The following is a 24,072-nucleotide window of genomic DNA, read 5'->3' as shown; positions in this document are numbered from 1 at the left end:
GATGGGTAATTTACAGATAGGGATACTAACAATGACAAAAATATACTTCAGTAAATATCTAAATAGAGGATTACTGTTGCTGAAGAAGTATTTTAATCATTTTTCCAAAAATGTGCCTGAAAATAAGAACAGGAGGTTATAGATTATAGGTTTATTTGCTTTGTAGGTATTTTGTTAATGAAAGAATGATGTTACGCAATTCGCTAATTTGCACTTTTAAAATTACCTAGAATAATTTAGCTTTGTTTTAGACAGGTTACTGGGTTAAACTGTATGGTTAAGTAGCTGACTAATCTTAGAGTGAGATTTTAAAAGTGAACTGCAGTACCTCAGTAGCCTAGTATACAAATTCCACAACATTTATATAATTGATGTCTTTTTACAAGATAACTTCAAGAATATACAAACAAATGCTCCAAAATTCTGAGCTTCTATATGCATTAGAGAGTTTCTGAAGACTTTACAGATGTTAAAGTCATGTCATCCTCTTAAATTCCTGATTTTCTGGACTGGAGAATTAAAGCTGATTGAATCTTCTTCTGTGTCAGTTCTGCTCTCAGTGCGCGTAAATCAGATGCTGCCTGCTTTCGCATCTGCGGAAGAACCAGTAATTTAAGGAATTCCAATTTCAGGAAGTTTGGGGAGTTGACAAGCATATGGGTTTATATAACTAAGACTGAATTTTATACAGGATGGCTGAATACAGGATACATCTTTCGTCTTTAAAATTTTACACATCTAATTAGATGGCCTAGTTCTAGCAGTGCTTTCTTCTGTACTTTGCCTTGGTGTTTTCAGCGACAACAGTGAAATGCATTGTTCTTTCTGTTCCTTGTTACACAATGAAGGAGACCTAAGGAGTACCTCCACCCTGGATTACCCAGTAAACAGGGGCATGGGCAATCTCTGTGATGTAGAGGACTCCAATTTCAAGCATTCAATGCTGAAAAGCTATCCAATGTGAAGGCCTGTACCATCATCTTCCTTCCAAAAGGAGCCATAGGCAGCATTGGCATGGAATAAAGCAGATGAAGAGGACTGCCATCTGCTTGAAGAGCCATTCTCTTTTTTTTTTTTCTTTATACCATTTTAAAAACTTTTTCTTACCCATGGTCTACGACTGATCAGTGCCTCACCAAGTATGTTCCCTCAATTACCTTTACAGTGAAATGGGAATTTTATGAAAGAGATTGTGAAGCTCAGCCTGCATAGTACCTTGAAAACCTGCTTGAATGCCATACATTCAAAATCATCTAATAACCTGGTGTTCTGGAGTAATTTGGCTCAAATTATAAAGTTACGACAAATAACACCATAAAACTAACAGCATAAAACAAGAATTGTTTGGCAAATATTTACATCAGCTAAGGTTTGGGAAGATCTAAGGTTTTTTTTATACATAGTAACATTTAGACTGTTTTAATTAAAAGGCAGAGTACCTTAATTTCTATAATGAGTTTCATTTTTGTATCATCCAGCTTCCTCCTCAGTTGATCAAGTTCATGCTGCACTGTAGTAATCCGGATGATTGTGTAATTCTATATGAAACAACAACAACAAAACTTTTAAGTGCAGCATTAGTGCATCGCTTCATTCACTGGGTGTTACTCCACCCCTTGGAGACAATCCTCTCAACTTTTTACAAATCCCCTGCTTTCCTCCAGTGCTTAATGTGTGCTGGGCTTGTCTCCAGTCTGCAAGCTGTCCGCTCTTTAAGAGAGGGCAGCTCCCTTCAGCTGCCAGCCCTTCAGCTGGGTGCAGAGGTTCTTCCACTCCCTATTGCTTTGGGAAGTTAAGATCCAGATCAGATCTCCCAAGAAACAGCACACTTTTTTGCAGTTGTCTCTTATGGCTACTCCCCACGTATAATAAAAAGGCATACTTCAAATAATATGTTTTTTCTCTCACAGGCTTAGCATCACTCTGTCACAGCACATTTATTGATGAGATATTGCTACACTCCTTTAATGTTCAGTGCAGACAAACTCCTGGTTACACAGCACATCATTTCAGCTGTAGCTGTAGGTGGGCCTGTCTTTGAAATAACATGTAAAACTAAAATTCATGCTTTCAAAGTGTAGGTTCTGATATTCAGCTTGTGTAAGTCAGCAATGGTCCCTTGATTTCAGTAACACTGCGGGGCATGTGTGTGTGGTAATCTCTTGATCTTCCAAGTCTTTAAAAATGCTATTAAAGTGCCAGCTGAAGCAAATCATGTGATAAAGCTGCCCGTGCAAGGGGTCATTAAGTGATACCTGTAGCTTGTCATCTCTGAGCTCCTGCTGTAAGCAGCTCCCCACCCAGGGGTGTAGCTGCCTGAGCACAAGGGTCCAAGTCCCAGCTCTGACACCACACAGCTGTGTAACCCTGGCTCAGACCACTGAGAAAGCACGAAAGATACAGTCCTGAAGGAAAAAAAACCAGGCAGGGCCATCAGACTAGCTGAGGGCTACTGAAGAATCCTCGTGTTGTTGGGTTGAGTCACCAGTGCAGACAAAGCTGGTGGAAGCAGGGAAACCAGCAGCTGTGGGATCTGTTCCTGACACCTCCTGCCTGGCTGATGCCTGCTGGGCCAGCCAAGGCCCCACACGGAGCTTACAAGGGGTCGAGAGCCTCACAGCTCATTAAATCCCGGCTATCTTCGGTGTGTGCTAGCCAGTCGATAACTGCCATATGCGGGTTAAATTGTGTGTGTCCTTCACATAAGGCCTCTTTGTGCCTAGCCAGAGAGACCTAGAAAAACCTGACAGCCCCCACAAAAGGAGCACTAACATATCTGAACATAGCTAGTAACATAATGTAATATCAACCCTATGAATCTTTTACATTGTAGATATTTATATTAAGATAACTCAAATAATACACATTCGTATGTAATATACACTCTTAGATTGTATATGTATATGAAGAGTTAGAATGTACCCTCAGCAAGTTTGCTGATGACACAAAACTTGGAGGAGTGGTGGATATACTGGAAGGCTGTGATGCCATTCAGCAAGACCTGGACAGGCTGGAAAGTTGGGCAGAGAGGAACCTGATGAGGTTCAACAAGGGCAAGTGCAGGATCCTGCATCTGGGGAGGAACAACCCCATGCACCAGTACAGGCTTGGGGCGGACTTGCTGGAGAGCAGCTCTGCGGAGAGGGACCTGGGAGTGCTGGTGGACAACAGGTGGACCATGAGCCAGCAGTGTGCCCTGGCTGCCAAGAAAGCTAACGGGATCCTGGGGTGCATTAGGAGGAGCGTGGCCAGCAGGTCGAGGGAGGTTCTTCTTCCCCTCTACACTGCCCTAGTGAGGCCCCATCTGGAGTACTGTGTCCAGTTCTGGGCTCCCCACTTCAAGAAAGATGAAGAGCTACTGAAGAAAGTCCAGCGGAGGGCTACGAGGATGGTGAGGGGACTGGAACATCTCTCCTACGATGAAAGACTGAGGGAGCTGGGCTTGTTCAGCCTGAAGAAGAGAAGGCTGCGAGGGGACCTAATAAATGCTTACAAATATCTCAAGGGCGATTGTCAGGAGGATGGGGCCAAACTCTTTTCAGTGGTGCCCAGTGACAGGACAAGGGGCAGTGGGCACAAACTGAGGCACAGGAAGTTCCGTCTGAACATGAGGAAGAACTTCTTCCCTCTGAGGGTGACGGAGCACTGGAACAGGCTGCCCAGGGAGGCTGTGGAGTCTCCTTCTCTGGAGATATTCAAGACCCACCTGGACAAGGTCCTGTGCAGCCTGCTGTAGGTGACCCTGCTTCGGCAGGGGGGTTGGCCTAGATGACCCACAGAGGTCCCTTCCAACCCCGAACACTCTGTGATTCTGTATATACATTCTCCCTTTCAGATACAAGAAAGGGACACTTATTTTCCCTAGTCTAGCTTCAGATTTGCCAACAGACTGGCTTCCATTAACGCATTTAGAAAATTAGTAGATACAGCTGTTGGTAAGGGTGTTTCCCCCTTATCTTATATCTTTTATCTTTTTTTAAGTCCTCTCTGAACTTCCCATGATTTGACACCAACAGCATGACAGGAGACTCATGGTTGCACAACAGTGCAAGTGCAACCACTCCAAAAGCCTCCGAGATGTTTCTCGTTCTCCAAACACAACTAGAATTCATTACCTCTGTATTTGAAATTTGGGATCATGTGAACAATGTATAACTGAACAATTCATTAATCATACTGAACAAAAGGGGATTTTGTTACGAAAAGGTGTACAAACACAAAGCAGAAAGAATCAAATGCTTAGACTCGAGCACATCTTCAGTCTTTTTGAGAAGAATTCTACACCTCACATCACTGAGGACTATTTGACTGCTAAAGCTAGTTTACAAGTCATTGGTTGGTGACGAATTTGTTACTATAATTTATATTTTGTACAAAAAACACCCAGGCTGTGTAAAAAGAGAGATTAAATAATACAAGCAAATACCTTGGAGTTTGTCATATTGTTTGGTCGTTTTTGGCTCTCTCTGGCTTCCAATTGCAAGAGTAATTTCTGGTGGTAAAGCTCTAAATCTTGTCGCAGTTTGTTTAAAGCATCCTCCAGTGAAACTGTAGCTTTCTTAGTTTCAAAGTACTTCTTTTTCCATTCCTCACGAACTACACAGGAAAACAGTAATGCTGTTTGGTCTTGTTCACCTTATCGTAAGGTCTGTTGAAGACAGTAACGGCCAACTAATCTCACAAGATTCAGTTGGCCAATGCATGCATTAAAAATTGGCAGTATGTTTCTTTAAAAAAAGCAGTTAGTGAAAATCTTAATTAAAATTACATTCACTATAAGTGCAACTGAATTTTCATAGAATAGAATCATAGAATGGTAAGGGTTGGAAGGGACCTTAAGGATCATCTGGTTCCAACCCCCCTGCCATGAGCAGGGATATCTTACACTAGACCAGGTTGCTCAGAGCTCCATCCAACCTGGCCTTGATCACTTTCAGGGAGGGGGCATCCACAGCTTCTCTGGGAAACCTGTGCCAGTGTTTCACCACCCTCATGGTGAAGAATTTCTTCCTAATATCTAATCTCAATCTGCCCTCTTTTAGTTTGCAGCCATTCCCCCTTGTCCTATCGCTACACAGCCTTGTGAAAAGTCCCTCTCCATCCTTCCTGTAGGCCCCTTCAGGTACTGGAAGGCTGCTATAAGGTCGCACCGGAGCCGCCTCTTCTCCAGGCTGAACAGCCCCAACTCTCTAGCCTGTCCTTGTAGGAAAGGTACTCCAGCCCTCTGATCATCTTCGTGGCGCTCCTCTGGACCCGCTCCAACACATCCATCTCCTTGTTATGTTTGGGGCTCCAGAGCTGGACGCAGTACTCCAGGTGGGGTCTCACACAATCACCTGCCACAAAAGGCTCTGTCTGTCCACTGAGATATAACACAAGGTCCAAACCCAAAATTTCATTCAGCCTGGCTGTTCTGTGGGTTTCAGTGGCACAATAAGTGCTCCAGACCTGTGAAGACTGGTACGCCCACCACAGCCCAAAGTCCACAGCTTTACTGTAACGGAATACTTAGCACTATACAGTTATGCAAAATTTGAGCTCTGCAGGCCAGAGATTTTGAACAGCTCAGTTTTATATAGAAGTCCTAAGACTATGGGAGAAGTTATTTACCTTTACACTTGCCTATGATTCCTCCTATATTGTTAATGTGCTATCAACAGCTGGCACATAAATCCCCCCTATATCTGGTGTGGCAGTCTTAGAGCCACATACATCCACTGGTCTGCAAAGTGTCTTAAATGACTCCTTCTTTCAAGGCATATTGTAGGAAATCAGGACAACTGCTTCTCAGAAACCTATCAAAAAGAACCCGGCTGTTGGAGGACTATACGGTATGTAACTGAGAGTGACTGTCAGCATGGCAATCTTAGGAGCATGTTAAATTCCTCCAGAATATGTTCTTCCCTTCATACCTTGTGAAGAAACATGTCTGCAAACGCGCTTACTTATGAAACTACAGGTCTCATAAAAATACTTCAGAAGTGGAGACGCTTCTTAAAGAACCTGCAGAAGCTGTTTGAATCCTTGTGAAATACCCTTTATTTTACCTAACTGGATAACATAATTTAAGACAATGCAGAAGCCATTTAGGGCTTATCTCAGCAGGATAAATTAGCTTGCCTTGCAGCTCCATGCTACTACAGATTCACTGCTTCAAGTACCCAAGTTTGGAGGTTTTTTTAAATACAACTTCACCACGCTGCAGAGCACAGTACAGCCATGCCCATATCTGAAAGAATGCGCTTGTCTTCTTCTTTCGACAATGCTACAAGCAACAGTTGAGACTCCTAGTGATTTAGTTGTATTTAAGTACAAAGAGAATACTCTCACAACATCAAAGTGATTAAACCTCATCTCTATGCAACTGGAATGTGACAGGGAGGATAGTTTAAGTATAAACTTGAAAATAATTTTATAAAGAAAATTTGGGTGGGATTTCAATGAGATTTTACCTTGTTAAAAAACAAGGTTTGTCAAGCTTGTCACGACAGGCTTGTAACTTCCATGCCATAAGCCGAATATCATTAGATAGGAGGAACAAAAAGTATTATGCTGGCAATTTGACTAGAAGTCCTGTCAGCACAGTAAAATCCTTTGTAAGCACCGGCTAAAGTCAGGTTTAGAACGTCAGCTGCCCCGGGCCTCCAACAGCAAAGCGGCCTGCAGTAGCTCTCTGGGCACTGCACTTGGGGGGACATGACTTGAATGGTTTACAAATCCCAGGGTATTTCTAGATTTACAAGACTGCCACAAAAAAAGTGGACAGAAATATTGCAACCTTGAATCTTTCCAGTATGCTGGAGTGAGCCTTCTTGGAGCTACTGGATAGCAAACTACTCTCTCTGTAATTAAGCTCACTGACAAAGAGACAAACATTTTCACCTTGGTTTCAGTGTCATTTCTCAGTCATTCCAAATTCCAAAATAAATTAAAAGTGTACCGTGGTATCTCCTCAGCTTATTTTGTTCCAGGAGCCCTTTAGCTTTTTTGATCAGTTCTTCTCTAGTTTTTTCCATATGCTTTCTGTCTTTCTTCATTTGTTGCAATTGTTCTACCATCTTGTTTTCTAAAGATATTATAAGTATATTTAGCAAGCATCTGGATACCATAAGTAGGAAGGATCAGTCAAGATTTTTGTAATGCACCCATCACAAATCATGCCAAAAGCTCTGTCAGAACAGGCAGTAGAAATTATTTTATTTTAATAAGTAGCTCTTTATATACTATATAAAGATATTTCCTCCTCAACATACTTTGCAATATGAAATCCTGCCATACTCTATGAAACAGCCCATGCAATTATAAATGTCTGGAATTTTCCAACCACAAACAAAAATTTGTAACAATAGTGTGAACGAATGTATGTACAAATTCTTTCATAAAGTAGGCATTTCTGTCTTCATTAACTATGCAGTCTTGACTAAATGTTCACTTCCCTGCAATTTCTTGGAATCACATACTCACTTGCTGCCTGCATTGCAGGAACTTGCGCTGGATTTACAGAAATTGCCAGAAAAGGTGGACTAGGAGGTGAAATATATTCTTTCGGACAAGTAAAATGATTTTGCTTGTTTTCATCTGCCTATAGAGTCGAAAGACACCACTGTAAGTATGTAACTCATAATCCTGAATAATTACAGTAGACACATGCCCTGAAAGTGGCCTGAGTGAATGGACGGGCTGCATTTGAATTCTGCATACAAGCTTTTTTATTCTGTTACCAGTACAAATGATTACTAAATTACAAAAATAGATGGACATTTGCAAATAAAATCAGAACACTGAACACTTACATTGCAGAGAGCATACAGACAAAACGTAGACTATTGCCAATTGTTCTTGCCTACATCCACAATCCCACAAGTTACTGGTGCTCCCATGCAAGATCAGGAACAACAGGCCTCAAAACTGCCACCTGGCTCATTGCTTACGAAGGCTGGACTGCCAATTTCTAAACTAAAATTTATAATACCAGATGTTAAATTTCATTATTATTTTCACAAGACTCCATTACTACCATTTCTGCACAAGACCTCACTGGCAACAGTTAATAGTGACAGCTATTATGCCATATAGTTGCATGTGGGTGAGGAGTCTTCCTAATTATGTTCTTATTCTGATACTATGACTATATCATATCTATGTTTTAAAAGGATTTTATAGTTTTTATCAGAAATTTTGCTTGGCTTGAGAGAAGAAAAATTTATCCCACAGGAAATGTGAAATTATAAAAATGTCACCGACAAACCCAATAAATTGTCACTGTCAAGAAACCATAAAAAAATTCAGCTAACATTAATAATACTGAAACAGTTATTGTATATGTAGTTCCTATTAAATTATAACCACAAGTATAAGTTCTCATGATTTCATTGTTTAGAAATACAGTTGATTTTTCATTAGCAAATCTGCTAAGTAGCACTGCATGAATTAACTTTTCTTAATTTCTCTCAAATCTACATTTGAGTATTTCATATTTCTAACGAGTTACCTGTCTTATAAAATTAGACTATTTCTAGGCGGACGATAATATTTTTTGCTCAAGATTACTAAGAATATGTTACGTTGAAAAACACACCTGATTATCCAGTTTTTCACCAGGATCAGCTATAGACTTGCTAGTTCTGCATTGCTGCAAGCTAAAGATAAAATCAAAGCAGCAAGTGAAAATTCATGTAATGAAATGTTTTTTTCCCCTATTTTCTTTCAGTTACTTGAAGTCTGTAAAAGAAGTTTCTATCTATGAATTAATATTATCCATTATTTTAGCAGATTCATTATTTACTAACCTTTGCTTTTTGTGTACATATTCTGTGGTTTGATCTTCCGTTATTTTAAGAATTCCAGCATCCTGTGTTCTGTCTCTTCGCAGTTTGGTATCTTTTTGACGGTCATTATTTTCCATGTTTGTTAGTTCTGTGACAGGATAGTGATGATCAAAATACATAGATTACACTTACAAAATTCAAGCTGGTTTGACTGTCTATGCCTGGACTTTCCAACCTGTATTAGAAATTCAGTGAATCAATGCAATATGTAGTTATCTTTGGGGTTTGGAAATGTTGTGTGAATAACAGAGGAAAGAAATAAATAAAGAAAAAGGTATTTTTGTTTTGAGAATTTGTACCTAACTAATTCTGGTAACTAGTACAAGAAACATTATCACAGATAAGGAAACCACTTAATTATTTCACCTTCCCTAAACTAATTCTGTATCTAACACTTTCTACCTTTCAGAGGGTGAAGATCCCCTGCAAACTGGGGCCAGCAAAGAAAGGGACAGCGAAATGTTTTGTGTTTAAATGTTAAAGAATAAATGTTATCTGCTTTAAAATACACACAATACATATCTCAAAAAAAAATTGCTGACAGACCTTACCTTTACTACTACAAATCCTACATCCTTCATCATTCAAAATAAAGCTATGGAAAACTTTTCAGTTATATATTTACAGATATATATTTGTATATTGAGTGGTCCCATACCTAACATCAGTTAACAGGATGATGGAGGAACAAAGCTATTTTTGAGAGACTATGACTGGAAACTGAAATTACTGAAAAGTCATCGATGAAAGCCTTTTTTAATACACTCTCCAGACACGTGTCAAAGAATACAACATGCAAATTTCTGTTTTCTTACTCAAAGTGCTAGATATCCAGAAAATCATATCTATGAAAAATTGAATATTGCCTTAATAATTACTCATTAAAAATTTGTAATAGACTAAAGTTCATATTTTTTACACTAACTGTAAAATTCTACTCAAATAGTAAGACTTGTCTTTCAAAAGTATCTCCTCAAAAATATTTATGGTATAATTTTGATGCTGATATGGCAGTAGTCATTCAAATCCAGTTGAAATGTGTTAGTAATTTCTTTCTTGGTAATCACTAAAAATCTAGGAATATTAAGAACATTATATAACTGTTCAGGGACTTAGTGGCCCTCAGTATCCATAAGACACCCCATGTTAAAGGAAGCAGTAGTTAATAGATCTCTTCCAAACAACATTTTCTATTTTGGCATAGAACTGTTATCTAGTTAATGTTTGCTTTAAACCCCTATACACTTTTGTACTATTTTCACTGTAGTCTGCTCAAAGAGTTCTATCACCTCTCAGTTTTAGGAATGCCACTGTTCAATAGCATATAAATAAACATTATATGGGACAGAGGGAGGAAATGCTTCCTCTTCACTAGTAATGTAGCCATGGATAAGATGACAATGAAAGTGGAAGTGAATAAATGCTTTCCCTGATATACTGATAACAAGATTTTTTTCATTTAAAATTGCTGTTGAATTATGGGATCATTATCCTCCAATCTTTACAGTAGCTGCTTAGTAATTTTTCCATATTAATAAGATTAGACAAGTGCATCAACTATAGTAAAAAGTTTCCCTGTATCAGTCACAGTGATACAGAAGGAGTCATCCAAAGTAAAACTACAGCCCTTTGTAATATAATATTATTATTTAAAAAAATAGAATACTGTTCTGATAGCAATATTCCAACTCATGCTTTAACTATAGATTCCTTAAAATTTATCTTTCCTCTGCCAACTTTCTAAAAAGCATGCTTTAGCAAAAAGATGACAATGAACAGTAGTACCCTCTCGACATTGAATGTGATTTGGGGGTGTCTGGTTATTCTGGCCTTGTTCCTCACTGTGGTTTATATGAAGGGTAAAAGCAGTTCCTTTGGCTTTGTCATTCCACGTAGGAGTGCTATGGTCTTTTTGATCTTGGCTGAGATGCTTTTGCTGAGAGGTCTGTAATACCATATCACTCTTTCCAGCCTCCCAATCTGCAGCATTTGAATGACTTGATGTGAAGAGAGATCCACTGGATCCATTTGGATCTGCATAATAATTGATATTAGAAAACAGAAATATTATTTCATTGTAAATTTTAACTATAATTTTTTTATTCTCCTCCTTCATCTTCATCCTTCACTACATTGGTTAAACTTACCTTTTTCTCTCAACTGTATCTGTTTTTCTTGAATCCTGTTGTTATGGTCTTGCTTATGTTTTGTGTACAAACCTGGAACAGGTTCTTTCTTACCCCATTCCACAGGACTGTGCACTTCCTGATTTTCTAGCTGATGGCCACTTTGTATGCTTTCTAAAAATTGTTTGGTTTTTTCAGGTTTTTGTTGGGGAAGACTGGATAATCTTGATCCATGACCAAACCTATTAGTTTCTGCATTAGAGTGACGTCTTTGTTGAGCTGATGATGATAATTGGTAAACATCTTCAAAGTATTCCACTCCAGGTAATAAATATAATTCAGGATATAGTGCCTAAAATATGTGGTATATTCATCAGACAGGACTAAAGAGGAAATGTACAATGTAAAAAGTTTCTGAAAATGATCATTTAAAAATCACCCGATACATACATAAGGAGGAGCAAATGACTTCAGTTCCAGTTCTGTTTCTTGCTTTGCTTTCACCTTGGAAGATAAAGAATGGAAGCATAACCAATAAAATAGCTTTTATTAATAATGTTGCATATCACTTAATTTCTGTATTCTATCATCATCTTTACATACCACATTTTTTCATAACCAGCACTATCTTCTGTAATGTCCTCATGAGGAAGAAGGAACATAGTCTACTATTCTATTTTCTGACATGGTACTTAAACTTTATTTTGTCTATTTGTCAAATCTCAGTCAGAGTACTGAATATGTTTTTTTATCCTTTGCATCTTCTCTTATGTTTCAAAGGACCTGATTAACAGTCACAGCAGAAGAAAATCTTCAACTTCCTTTACTAAAAGTTGCTTCAAGCTGAATCTGAATAGAAGTGCTGAGTCTCACATAATTTTCTCTATTCACCAGACACAATCTGCAAAATATTTAATCTATATAGAAAAAAAAAATCTATTACTCTCCTGTGTTTTCTTGTATTTATTTTCTTGATATTCTTTGTGTGATATACACTTTCAGATTTCAACAGTTGTCCTAAAAACAAAGTCTAAGATAATCAATGTATATTTGAAATATGTGCTCCAACAGAAGAAAAAACCCCAGAAGACAAGAAATATAAGCTTATATTTAAATAATGAAATTTAACTAAACATGGGGCCAAATTCTAGTCTCAGTAATGGCCAGACAATGCCATCGATTCACTGTTAGAGACACGGGCTATGTGCAAGAAAAGGAAGAGCAAATGCACACGATTTTAGCTTCAGTTTATTTTTCATTTTAAGACTCTTACTTGCAAGTAGGGTACAGCTCTTAGTACTGGTTGCATTGTTAGTGTTGTGAAACAGAAGACTGGGGGGGGGAGAACCACTCCACAAATATTTGATCATGGAGATGTAATTCAATGAGGGTTACCATGACCCTCAACAACAAATAGACCAGTTAGTTGGTTTATTGCTTTACACTTTATAACAAAGTTAAACATCAAGCAACAGTAGATACCACAAATTAAAATTATATCTTTAATTTGTTGCTAAAAATCTTCACTTGTATCTACCAATATCACAAATATATTTAATTTTCTATCAAGGTAAAATATTTTATTAATTTCCTGACATTCTAAAGGAAACTGTAAAATTTCTCCATTTATCTCAGAACTATTAGTGGGGACGAAAAGACACCATCTTACTTATTATTATGTTTTTCCACCTACTTTTTGCATATTACTTAGTATTTATTCTAGTCTTCTGTGTGAGTAATTTTAGTGGTAACTCAACTACAAATGAAATAAAGAACAGCACCAAATTTCCAGCTTGTAATAAATTTCCAAATCCGTGAGAAGCAGGTGAAATGACAGGTGAAAAAAGTATTCTATACTTACGTACCTCACTTAAGTCTTTGTGTGTAACAAGAACAAGCTTTCAGTTGGACTGATTTTCAAATTTATTTAATTTTTAGCTTGTAAGTTTAATCTTTAGTTTGTAAGATACATAGAGAATCAATGTGAGGAACAGTTCTGATTCAGAGATGTAGGCTTTTGATGACATACATATGATTCTATGATTCTATGATCTCAGGCTGTATTACTGGACTAATTAATGGAACACAAATGTACATCTAGAGAAGCTTAATTCAGAGACTGATCTTTTAAAGGCTTTTGGGCATGTCACAGCAGGAATCATTAGAGCAAGTCTGATTTACTCAGCTCCCATTGCAAATTCTTCAAGCACCATTTTCCCAACCATGTACTGGTAATAAGGACCTTAGGGAGATTTTTTTTTTTTTAATGCAGCTGGATTTGTCATATTTAATCCATTAACTTATAAAAACTAGCATCCTTTCACTGGATAGTAACTAATTAAATATGATGCTTTAACGGATGTTTCTAATATACCTGTCCAGCTGTGCCTTTGTATTTGGGCAGGTAGATGTGCTCTGACAAGAGCTTATGCTCCAGCATGTTTAAAAACAAGTGCTAACAGTGCTCCTGAAGTTATCTCTATTTTCTTGTGATATTATCTTATCTGCAGGAACAAAATCTGTGGTTTACATCATAAAGCAGAACAGCATTAAAGAAAAAAAATTATTAACTTACCACTGCTAGTTTTTTCCCAATGCATTTTAAAAATTTGAATTTATCTGCAACAGCAACTCCACCCAGGTACTCTCCAAGCTTCTCCCGTAGCACTCTTAATGTGATGTGAGGAGACACCCTAGAATGTTGTTATTCATTAATACATCTGTAAGATGAAATGATGATGGCTAGTTAGTAAGAGGGGGAAGATAATGCTATATACATGCTGGTTTGCATGGACAGAATTAGCAAAAATTAGAACTATGTCCTAGAACTGAACCTAACTACATGTAGGCCAGAGAGTCTTGCTGTGGTAGAGTCAGAACATTGTCTTACGATATGGTAGACTGTATTACAAGGGCTTTCATAACATTAACTAGCAATACTCATACTTTAGAAACCCCATACAAAGGGAGAACATGGAAGTAGCTGAAATTTGGAAATGACTCCTTCAGAATGCTCCTGCTCATCTGCAGATGAATAAGAAAAACATTGGGAACCACAGTCATGCATTTCCATGTAGGTGATAAAGTTCCATGGGGTCCATGGACTGTAGAACACACCCCTTCAAGCACCAAGGGCCAGAGGAGACTTCATCACTGCCCCCTTTAAGTAGCAGGTACACTCCTCTGATTGTGCCTTCTCCAATACAAATTTACAATTGGGTGTATGCATGTGTACAAGCAAATGTCTTTTAAATCAAAACCAAACACTGCAGTGTGAACATTTCCACCATAGTTTGAGGATGAGAGAGCTGATGCAAATATGAATTGCATCATTTAATGTACTACTGGAAACCACGCAAATATTCATGAACTCCATATAAAAATCACTATAGAATAAAAAGCATTTCCGCAGAATAAAACCAAATGTGCAAGAGGCACACAAAAGCTCTGCAGCACAACATAAGCAATTCTAATTGCTCCTATGCTGCCATTTAAAATAAACGAGGGTACAAATTCAGGCCAGAGACTGTTAATCATCCATGCTGATTAAGTGTTAGTAGAATACCTAGCATGATTTTGGCCCAGGCAGCTCTCACTCATCAAGCAAGGCACAGACATACCTTGGGGGATAGCACATGCCATTCTCAGTAAACAGTACAGACAAGAACATGCCATCCCTTCAATTCGGACAGGTCCTCAACATTAACTTGTCAGGGTTTGTCTGCACTTTCAAACAGCACTATATGCCTTTATTTCACGCCCTCAGTTTCATCTCATAAACACAGCACTTCGGTGGGCTACAGTGCTTCCCTTGCATTACTTCCAACACCCTGGACTTACAGGACCCTCCTCAAGATCATAAATCTGCCTTGCAGCACAGCCATGCAGCAGAGGAGACCAAAGTCTGCAGAGTGGAAACATACAGGCCACACTGCTTGGTCCCTGTGCATTTAGCGCCTGATTATTTCTTCCCCAGCCATTTTTTTCCCACACTTGCTGTAGATATTAGCCCTAATGTGATTTATTTCAAAGGTATAGAGAAATATGTGAAAGACGAATACATGATTCAACAGACATCCTTCCAAGGTCTTATGTGCGAACAGAGATTATGTATAATTCAAATATCTCTCATTCACTATCATTTCTTCAAGCTGATGTCTCAGAGAAGACACACCCCTTGAACGGTCTTCTGAAACCCAATAAATGCAAGCTTTTTCAGATGCGGTTCTAACACTGCACATCCTTCACTGATAATGCCTGTCCAAACTAGCAAGCAAATCTAAATCTATGGCATTTATGAACAGCAGGGAAAACATCTAAGTAACTACAATGTATCATGGGAGAAAATTATCTAGGTATACAGAACCTGAGATATAGGGCAGAAATTTATGTGAGAATGATTTGCCAGTGCAGCTGCTAGGAACATGTAATAACATATTTCTTACTTGCTGCCACTGGCTAGCAGAAGACTAGCCACATCTGAGTCTTTTGCTTTAGGGTGTTCCTTTAAAAGTAATGCAAAGTAGAAATCATTGCAGCCATCTCATCTAGAAATAACAGAAGTATGGCTTCTGTGGTGAGCAACGAGGAATAAATAAAAGATCACAGAGGCTGAGAAATCAAGTTCATGGGAACAAGAACTCAGAGCCACAGACAACTATACACTTAATATTTTCCTCTAATTTCATGATTAATGGAACTGGCCTGTACTTAGACCTAGGAATCCTTTGTTAAGCTGACTCAGTACTAGGATTGTCAAGCTGACTGGACAGTGCTATCAACAACGTCCAAACAGCATTAGTACCAGCAAGGCTGCTGTTCCCTCTCCTGGATTATAGTAAGAGAAGTTTTTTAAAATATTTTTTTGTTTTTAAAGACAGTGATACACTGGCCAGGTGCTAGTTATTGCTAACGCTAATGTACTGCAGCATCGCATAGTACCCATAGAATAATTAATTAGCAATTATTTAAGACTCATTAGCAAGCAACAAACACCCAGACAGATATAACCCCACTGAAATCAATAAGCATCCTAATCTAAGTCGATGCCTCAGAATTGAGCCTTAGTGAAAAAAATTTACACCAGAGAACAGAGGGCAGTAACAGATGTCCAATCATATGAAATGATTTGAAGTTACCACGCAGCCATGTATTTTGCACCTCTGCTGAAGACTAGAACAGCAAACAAAATGGATATATGCACTTTTTTCCTCTGGTTTTGAGCAGCCTTTCAACAAAAGAAGCTGCAAGAATGAATACATTCTGCCTTAGATGCTCATACCTGACTGCTGTCAATCTTTTCAGCTACACAGTATATTAAGTGGACAATACAAGCTTAAATTTAAATTAGTTAAACCCATATTCCCTGCAGTTTAAGCTAAATTGACAGGTTTTGCACAGCAGCAGACAAGGTGCATGTAAAGGCTCAGTTTCAGTACACATCTTTACGTTATTTGATTTTTCTACAACTTCTTACCACACTAGATACACACAGATTTTGTCAGTAAAGTGCTTAGGAGTACAAAACAAACTTTCAAAGTTATGAAAACTACAACTCTCTGTGCCAGATTTGGGCCTACGACTGGGAACCAGGGTGTTCTTTCACTAACTCATCTAAACAGCTACCTGACAGCACACACAGCCTATGGTGTGGTGCGGAACCTTCCAGAAATACTGCTGAAGAAGAAAGTAGATATGCTGGTGGTTGCATGGGCTGTAATGCTTCCCCTTTAGAAACATGGCTTAAGCTCTTTCTTCGGACTGAGAGAGCTCAGATCGTCATATCCCTGTTCCTGGGATTTGACAGGCTATCCCGTCTTCATCAAGCCACTCTGTCTTGAAGCTGGCCCACTGCCAAAAAGAATTCAAGATTTTGATAATCAGGCTCAAGGAGACAGAAAGGCTGTAAGACTGTGATTTTACAACACAAATTATTCTGCAGAAATACTAGCACTGCTCTGGAAGTGCATTTCAATGGTCTACACCAAGGGCTGCAATGGAGAGAAGCTTGATACAGTCCAAATAAACATTACGCTAGTCATGGGCAGAACCTACCCTCCAGAACTTTTTAGAGAACAAGTCTCTTCTGACAGACGTAATTGTGCTCTACAGAGAAACAGCTGGAGTAAATGACCTGCCACGTACATGAAGCCTAGGATTTTACTCACCTTATAAATCCGGCTGAGATGAATTTGCTTGTAAGAGCTACAGGAACTGTATTCAACTTGAAGTTCCACACTTCTTCTGGGACATAAAAAACATGGAGCTCCACCAACTAAATAAAGAACAGATGATCATAACTGTAGATATATTATAATCCTCTTCCTGCATGATTTGTTTTGCTTAGGTGGACTTTCAATTTCTGGAGGCAGGAATGGTTTCTTCGATGTTAGTACATGGACCAGAAGAGTGAGGCTCTATCTGACAATGATGACTAGATAGTGAGAACAGCCACGAGCAGAGCAATTTGTGATTGAATGCCAGCTGACAGCATCAAAATAAGTCACATTAGAACAAGCTCAACAATGGAAACAAGAGAAAAGAGAGCCTGTGCTACTGCTGTACATCACTCTGACAGCAATGGACAGAGCTTACCAAAACCAGTTGATACTCTGGAGCATGTCCTGCTTGCAAGCATATCTCAGCTGAAATCCTACCTTTGTTCATCTCATAAAAAATGCAAAGCCCTCAAAGCTTGATCCAAACAGTATCACAACTTGACCTTGCCAGCAAGAAAAAAAATTCTAAAATATTTCTGACAGTTGTTAGTAATATTAGCTACCTTGGAAGCACAGAAATGCTCCTGGTAATGTCTGCAAAAAGAATAACTAAGCCTGCTCTGAGCAAGGTTCACTCAGATTGTGCTCAAACCTGTGGAAGTTGTGAGACTGTTAATGTCTAGGTTTTGTTATTTGTAGTGAAAATCAGATGGTATTGACAAGGATGATACACTTCCCTACAATGAGAAGCCATGCAAACAACCTACATTAAATATTTCTGCAATTGTTATTAAATATACACTAGAAAAGAATGTTTTCTACATACACTAGGTTAAAAGCATGGGGTTTTTTTTCCTCTTGGGTCTCCTAGAAATGGTGCAGTGTTGCTTATTTTAATATAATTTTTTTATTTGTGAAATCTAAAAAATCTTTATTGAAAAGTACAAAAACTCACCTGTGATGTTCGTGGTCTCACTTGATTGAATGACATGTTGGTCCCTGTACTTGATCACAGCAAATACCAGGTGGGCTTTCTAATGTTCTTTTTGACCAAGACATTCTTTAAGAGTTAGTTTCATCATAATCTCTTACAAGAGAAGTTACTCCATTAATACCCTCTATTTTCATTTACTGTTCTTCTTTCCGTTTATGAAAATGGAAAAGTTGTTCCTGTGCTGAGGCAGAAAGCTTCCAGCTAACTGCAGACAAACAGACTCAGCCACACCTTCTACACAAGTGAGTATCACCTAAGTAACTGGGGGAATTGCTAAATCACAGCCCTGCAGCTCCGAGAGATCTGCCCTGGTGTATTTCCCCTTAACATTTTCTCCCCTCGCACAAAAATACTTTGCCTGTATACGTTTATCTACACAATTGTACTGTTTTCCTAAAGACACAGACCTAAATCCCCACAAAATAGGATTCTTGCAGCTTCTGGGTTTACTGCTGATAAAGGGACAATTACTGCGAATGGCAGCCAAGCCACACGCATGGCCCACTGCGCCGGCCAAACGCAGTATTCCAAGGAAACTCGACCATGCCGTGTGACCACCTCAGAAAAACCCTTCGATAAACTAGAAACCATGGTTCTGCCCTGACCTTGTTATGACTTTCCTTGGTGCTCTCTCACTTTGAAGGCTCTTCCAGCACTTTCTCCTGCTGAACGCCCTTGCTGTTCTCCTGAACACCATCTTGGCAGCTCTCCCTTGTGCCCCTGCTACTTCTAATTCACCTTTTCTGGAGCGCCAGTGACCAGACCTTCTGGACGACCTCCCAGGTCTTGCCCTGGCTCCATGCGGTGGAACTAAGATTCCTCACGTCAGCGGGCAGCACCTGCTGACCAGGCCGTGTCTTCACCACTACCCCGCCAGGCGCTCTCACGAATGGCCTGACCGGCACATCTTGTCCCTTCTCCAGCTATTCCCAGCCAAAGGCACAGCAGCCTACAGCACAAGCTCTCCCCGTTAGTCCCTCTATATATGCAAGATGTTACACTTTGCCTTACGACACGCCACCTCATGCCGTTATTCCTGGCTTCATGGTCATTCCCGGGCTCTTTCTGCAGTGAACACCCACCTCTGCCAACGGCAGTCAAGACCCAAACATGCTGGCAAGAGAAAACTTACTAACTTCATTCCCTCCACCTCAAAATAAGCTCCACACTAGTAATTCCCTGGATACTATCACCGACATTTGCCACCTTGGTCTTAATACTGTCTTCTGGCTTTATCCACTTTATAGACGAATGTGGCGGGGGGGATCTTATTTCTGTGTTTCCAGGCGGTTCGCCCCTTCCCGGGTGTGCAGAGCTCGCAGGCCAGCAGCCCCGAACCCCAAGCACTAGTGAGAGACCCGGCCAGCGGCCTGCCCCCGGGACAGCGGCCTGATCCCCGGCCAGCGGCCTGACCCACGGGCAGCAGCCTGCCCCTCGGCCGGCGGCCTGCCCCGGGCAGCGGCCCACCGCCCGCCCCGCCGGGCCGCCCCCGCCCGCCCGCGGCCCCGCAGCGACCCCCGCGGCCCCGCAGCGCCCCCCGCGGCGGCGCGGCCCCGGGCGCGGCGGCGGTTGCGCAGGCGCCGGCGGGCCGGAGAGTTTGGGACGCGCCGGGAAGTTGGGGCTGGGTCCCGCCGCCTGCCGCCGCTCCCGCCATGTCGGGCTCCTCCAACGTGGCGGCCATGAAGAAGGTGGTGCAGCAGCTGCGCCTGGAGGCCAGCGTGACCCGCGTGAAGGTGAGAAGCGGGGACGGGACGGGACGGGACGGGACGGGGCGGACGCGCCGCCATTACGCTGCCCCGGGGGCCGCGCCCCGCGGCGCTCCTCGGAGGGGCCGGGCCCGGGCAGCCGGCTCCGACCCGCCCCGACCCTCCGTGTCGGCGACGCACCGCTCCCAGGCTTAGCCCCGGGGCTCCGCCGGGCCTCCCCAGCCGAGCCCAGCCCAGCCCCGGGGAGGCGGCGGCAGCGGGAGGGGACGCAGCTGCGCCGCCGCCCCGGGGCTCGGCCCCCGCGGGTCCCGGCCCGGCGCGCCCTCCCGCTGCCCGCAGCCGCTGCGGGACCCCCGGGCCGCCCCCCGGCCGCAGCGCTGCCGCCCTCTCGTTTGCTCGGTGCGGGGGAGCGCCTTCTCCGCCGGAGTGCGGTTCGCGGTTCGCAACAGGTTCTTCGGCTGGCCTGGCCCTGGCCCTGGCCCGGTAAAATGGAGGCTTCGCGGCGAGGCGTGCTGAGCGCGCCTGGCTGGGGCGTCCTCGGTGAGACTGGGCTCCGTCACTCGGGAGAAACTCGGGGCAGACTGAGAGGACAAGGTGCCAGTGCAGGGGCCGCTTTCCGAAACTTGGAGCGTTCTTTTTTGTGAGCTCAGAGTTACAGCAAAGAAAAGCAAGACAGCGAGTCTGTTCGCTGTTCTGCTTCTGGGTAGGTACAGCCTGCCACGAAACCCCCATGCTGTCCCCTCGTAAGGATGGCTTTCCTAGGGAAGATAAAATGCCAGTGCAGTCGGCTAGAGCATCTTGAACTAGACACTGTATTTTTAAGCAATTTATGCTAGAACAAGGATCTTCATATATTTAACAAAGCCATCTCCAAGGTGTTGCTCATCTTTCACCCTTCAAGCTTAGAAGTTTAAGATGAAAATTTTCCAAATTATTTCTCATTCTAATATTGTGTAACTTCTTTAGGAAACCAAAAAATTATGATGAAACTTGTATAAAATTATTTGGCAGCATTCTTTCTTTTTGATGTAGTTGCATCCTCAGTACAGAGCGTGCAGTGAATTCTAATGCCAGCTTTTCTTCTGACTAGGTCTCTCAGGCTGCAGCAGATTTGAAGCAGTTCTGCCTGCAGAATGCACAACATGATCCCCTGCTGACAGGAGTATCATCAAGTACAAATCCATTCAGACCCCAGAAAGTTTGTTCATTTTTGTAATTACATGAACTACTTTGGTATCTTTCAGTGGTAAGTTCTTGAATTACGATTCATAAACTCTTCTGTCATTAAAAATAGCTGGCTTTAAATGAGACTGCCTTATTAAAAGTATTCAGAAGAGACATCTGACTTGTGCAGCTAGTGCTGGGTCTCGATCCCCATTTCAGGCCGCTCTTCCCCTGTTCGGGTGGTAGCCCCGTACCAGACACACACTGTTCATCAGTGTTACGAGTGGCTCTGCCAGTTTCTGTTGCTGGGCGACCAGCTGCTACTGGGTTGGTGGTTGTACAGTAGTTCTGCTGTGTCTGCTGTGTCTTCCTTCTGTGGAAGGGTATTATTTCCCTTTTCTCATGAAAAAGATCATCCCCAGATGGCATACGTGGTGAATCCTTATTGTGGCAGGTAAAGCGGACTTTAGTTCTTAAACTTTTAAAGAGCCCTTCTGAAGATAGGCTCAGGGTGGTCTCCAGGAGCAGCACTGTCCCCTACAGGATACGCCCTCCGAGTCTAAAGAAGGAAGGATGTAGTCCAAGAGTTGCATCAAGGCCCACACGCCACTCAAATAAGCTACTACCTGGGTAGCAGTTTAAGTACCTAGGAACAGCTGAATACTCATTTGGTTTTTCATTCCAAGACCTATGTAAGTTCATTAGCGCTACTGCTATCGCTATGAAGACTACTAGTTGGCATTCCTTGAAAGTTCTGGTGATTAGATTTTAGACTAACCTATTTAGAAGGGCAAGTGTTAGACCCATAGTAGTCTCACCAAGACTTTGAGTCACAGTAATTTGGTATTTTGCCCTCAGTAAATGCATGATAATTGTACTGCATCCCTCTTCCCCATTGTCCCTTGGCTTGGATCTGTTGGGGGTGAAAGGATGTATGCTGTTTCAAAGCAACAGATACACAGTTAACCATAGTTCACAATCCTTAGAAATCTCACAGCGTGTCTTAACCTTGAATAATTCTGTTTTTCTAGCTGACTTACATCACCCAAAGAAATGCAGTTTGCTTGATTTCAGTTGTGTTATTTAGGCAGCTTTATAGAAAGGTGACCACAGTCAGACTGAGTTGTTAAAATTGTTCTCCCCTCAAGCAGACTGTAGAAAGCTTCCAAAAAGTTTGTGTATAAACAAGGTGGTTCACGCTAGTGAAGACCAGAGTAGTAACGATATAGAGTTTGATGCTTAACTGTTCTAACAAACAAAACCACCTCCCCTGTTGTTCTGAGCAATGAATTATAGCAGCGTAACAGATGTGCTTTAGAGTTAGTGTAGCTTTTAAAGTTATTTCTATTGTGAATTTTATCAGTTATTTTTACTTAACAGATACTATTCTTGAGCACTGACTTGTGTTCACACTCCTGTAGCTTCAGTTTTGGGCAGTAATTCAAGGAAGAAGTCAGATCATCTGTAAGCATTATAGACTGATAACCTACAAAAACCCAAATAAACCGTACTTTGCTCAGTGGCACATACCGTTCCCCACTCAGCTTTGTCAAGGCCTAGTAATTCTGGGCTGTGGATGTCAGGAAGTACTGTGTCCTCTGTCTCGCATGCATGCATACACAGGGCATAAAAGGCTTAATATTCTCTATCTCAATTACAGTTCTTACCTTCCCCCTTCCTGATTTTGGAACGGAGCACTTGTTTCTGCTGATGTTACAAGCAAAAGTCATTAGAACAGCAATTTTAGTTACACTGCCTACATGGAAAAAGTCTTTCCTTCACTGTATCTCTTTCAAGCACTTCCTCAAAATAGTCAGTTTCTTAGCTGTAAACCTGGTGTTTTCAGGATGAGCCAACAGAGCTCACATTTGCACAGTCAGCACCACCTCTGTGAAGAGGAAGTGTAATTTGTTAGTTACGCAGCCTCCCCCTACTTTTCAAATGCTAAGTCGATGCCTGGTATTTCTGTAGGCACCAAGAGACTAGAACAACTTTTTCTGTCCTTCCACTGAGCAGTCTGGCTTCCAGGAGATCCTAAGCGTCAGTTCTTTTATAACAGCTTTGATTATCTTTTTTTACCCTTGGGGATAGCTTCATGGTTTTAAAAGTTTATTTTATAAACTAATAATTTTATAAAACAGCTGTGGAAAAGAGGATTTATTTTTTTCTAAGTAGCTGTCCACGGCATATTCTGAAGGTACATATGTGTTTGTAGAGATTGACTTGCTTCATTTGGCACTGATACTCTTCTAACTACATTTTGGTTTTGTTTTTCAGATCTTTTAGCATCTTTTCCTAGCTGCTGATGTGTGTATGGGCAGAGTGCCTCAAGGAGTGGCCTGGTTTGAAGTCTGTACAAAAGCTTAGCTTTAACGTGCCAAATCTAACTGTAAAATTGCTACTGTCGTCAAACCTCTTACCATCTACCTCTCCAAATGAACTGTATGCTAGTTACAATACTTCTGTTTCATAAGGGAATCAGTTTTATATGCCAAGCAAAAAATAAAAGTGTCTTGATTTAGTCTGGTCTTGAAATTACTGTAACAGGTTGATTAACTTCTGGATATACTGACACCTCACCAGCGTGTCTTTAAATACGCCGTGCTGCTGCAAGTTTGCCTGGGGTTGACAGTCGTACAGAACAATGAGGCTTCATCAGCACTATACTCAAAAGTGTAATAGAACAGAACAAAAATTTTTGGCTGTTAGTTTATAATTCAACTATACAGCTGTCCCATATCGTAGTCATTAAATAAAGACAAAGAGTAACTTAGTTATTCTTCATCTTAAAGAGTAATTCTACTCTAGTAGATGATTTGCTCTATGAGCGATCTTACTCTTCAGGTAAATATGAAAAAGTACTTCTTATAGCTGCATACTAAAATAAAGTAATTCAAAGAAAAGTTAGCTTTTTTAGCTGCCAGTGAATGTGCAGACTTAAGGCAGAACAGTAGTTTATTCTGCAGGTAATACCAGCCGGAGTACAGCTATGAGGCTGAAGAGGCATTTTTAAGATTTTAATGGGAAAAATCCTGC

General features: G+C 41.0%; 2 protein-coding genes across 3 annotated transcripts; one reads left to right on the top strand and one right to left on the bottom strand.

Annotated features, from left to right (window-relative positions):
* Positions 1–265: 265 nt before the first annotated feature.
* Positions 266–18,868, bottom strand: SPATA1 (spermatogenesis associated 1). 2 transcript variants are annotated; one of them, XM_009944957.2, is made up of 13 exons: positions 18,128–18,868; positions 17,122–17,228; positions 13,530–13,647; positions 11,405–11,458; positions 10,976–11,306; positions 10,614–10,862; positions 8,790–8,916; positions 8,579–8,639; positions 7,465–7,582; positions 6,941–7,066; positions 4,427–4,596; positions 1,440–1,538; positions 266–593 (listed from the first exon to the last, which is right to left on the bottom strand). In XM_009944957.2, the coding sequence occupies exons 1-13, from the start codon at positions 18,161–18,163 to the stop codon at positions 489–491; spliced, it is 1,701 nt and encodes a 566-aa protein (XP_009943259.2). In that variant the 5' UTR covers positions 18,164–18,868; the 3' UTR covers positions 266–488. The 2 variants fall into 2 exon arrangements, with proteins under 2 accessions (XP_009943259.2, XP_075280936.1); XM_075424821.1 differs by lacking the exons at positions 266–593; positions 1,440–1,538; positions 4,427–4,596 and adding an exon at positions 4,625–4,671.
* An 850-nt stretch (positions 18,869–19,718) lies between these two features.
* On the top strand, positions 19,719–23,557 carry GNG5 (G protein subunit gamma 5). Its single transcript, XM_075424820.1, has 3 exons — positions 19,719–19,899; positions 20,963–21,118; positions 23,314–23,557. Exons 1-2 carry the CDS (start codon positions 19,819–19,821, stop codon positions 21,086–21,088), a joined length of 207 nt encoding a protein of 68 aa, XP_075280935.1. The 5' UTR covers positions 19,719–19,818; the 3' UTR covers positions 21,089–21,118; positions 23,314–23,557.
* Positions 23,558–24,072: the final 515 nt, after the last annotated feature.

The sequence above is a fragment of the Opisthocomus hoazin genome, chromosome 6 (assembly GCF_030867145.1).
Source record: "Opisthocomus hoazin isolate bOpiHoa1 chromosome 6, bOpiHoa1.hap1, whole genome shotgun sequence".
In the NCBI taxonomy this organism is placed as follows: Eukaryota; Metazoa; Chordata; class Aves; order Opisthocomiformes; family Opisthocomidae; genus Opisthocomus; species Opisthocomus hoazin.
The sequence above is the reverse complement of the archived record's forward strand: the minus strand, read 5'-3'. Positions and strand labels throughout refer to the sequence as shown.

Excerpts from the sequence above, each read along its gene's own strand:
- SPATA1 (XM_009944957.2), bottom strand. The coding sequence starts at position 18,163 with ATGTCATTCAATCAAGTGAGACCACGAACATCACAG. Across the intron at positions 17,229-18,127 it reads TGAGACCACGAACATCACAG|TTGGTGGAGCTCCATGTTTT; the intron begins GTGAGTTTTTGT and ends TTCTTTATTTAG. Across the intron at positions 4,597-6,940 it reads TAAGCTGAGGAGATACCACG|TTCGTGAGGAATGGAAAAAG; the intron begins GTACACTTTTAA and ends TTTCCTGTGTAG.
- GNG5 (XM_075424820.1), top strand. The coding sequence starts at position 19,819 with ATGTCGGGCTCCTCCAACGTGGCGGCCATGAAGAAGGTGGTGCAGCAG. Across the intron at positions 19,900-20,962 it reads CCAGCGTGACCCGCGTGAAG|GTCTCTCAGGCTGCAGCAGA; the intron begins GTGAGAAGCGGG and ends TCTTCTGACTAG.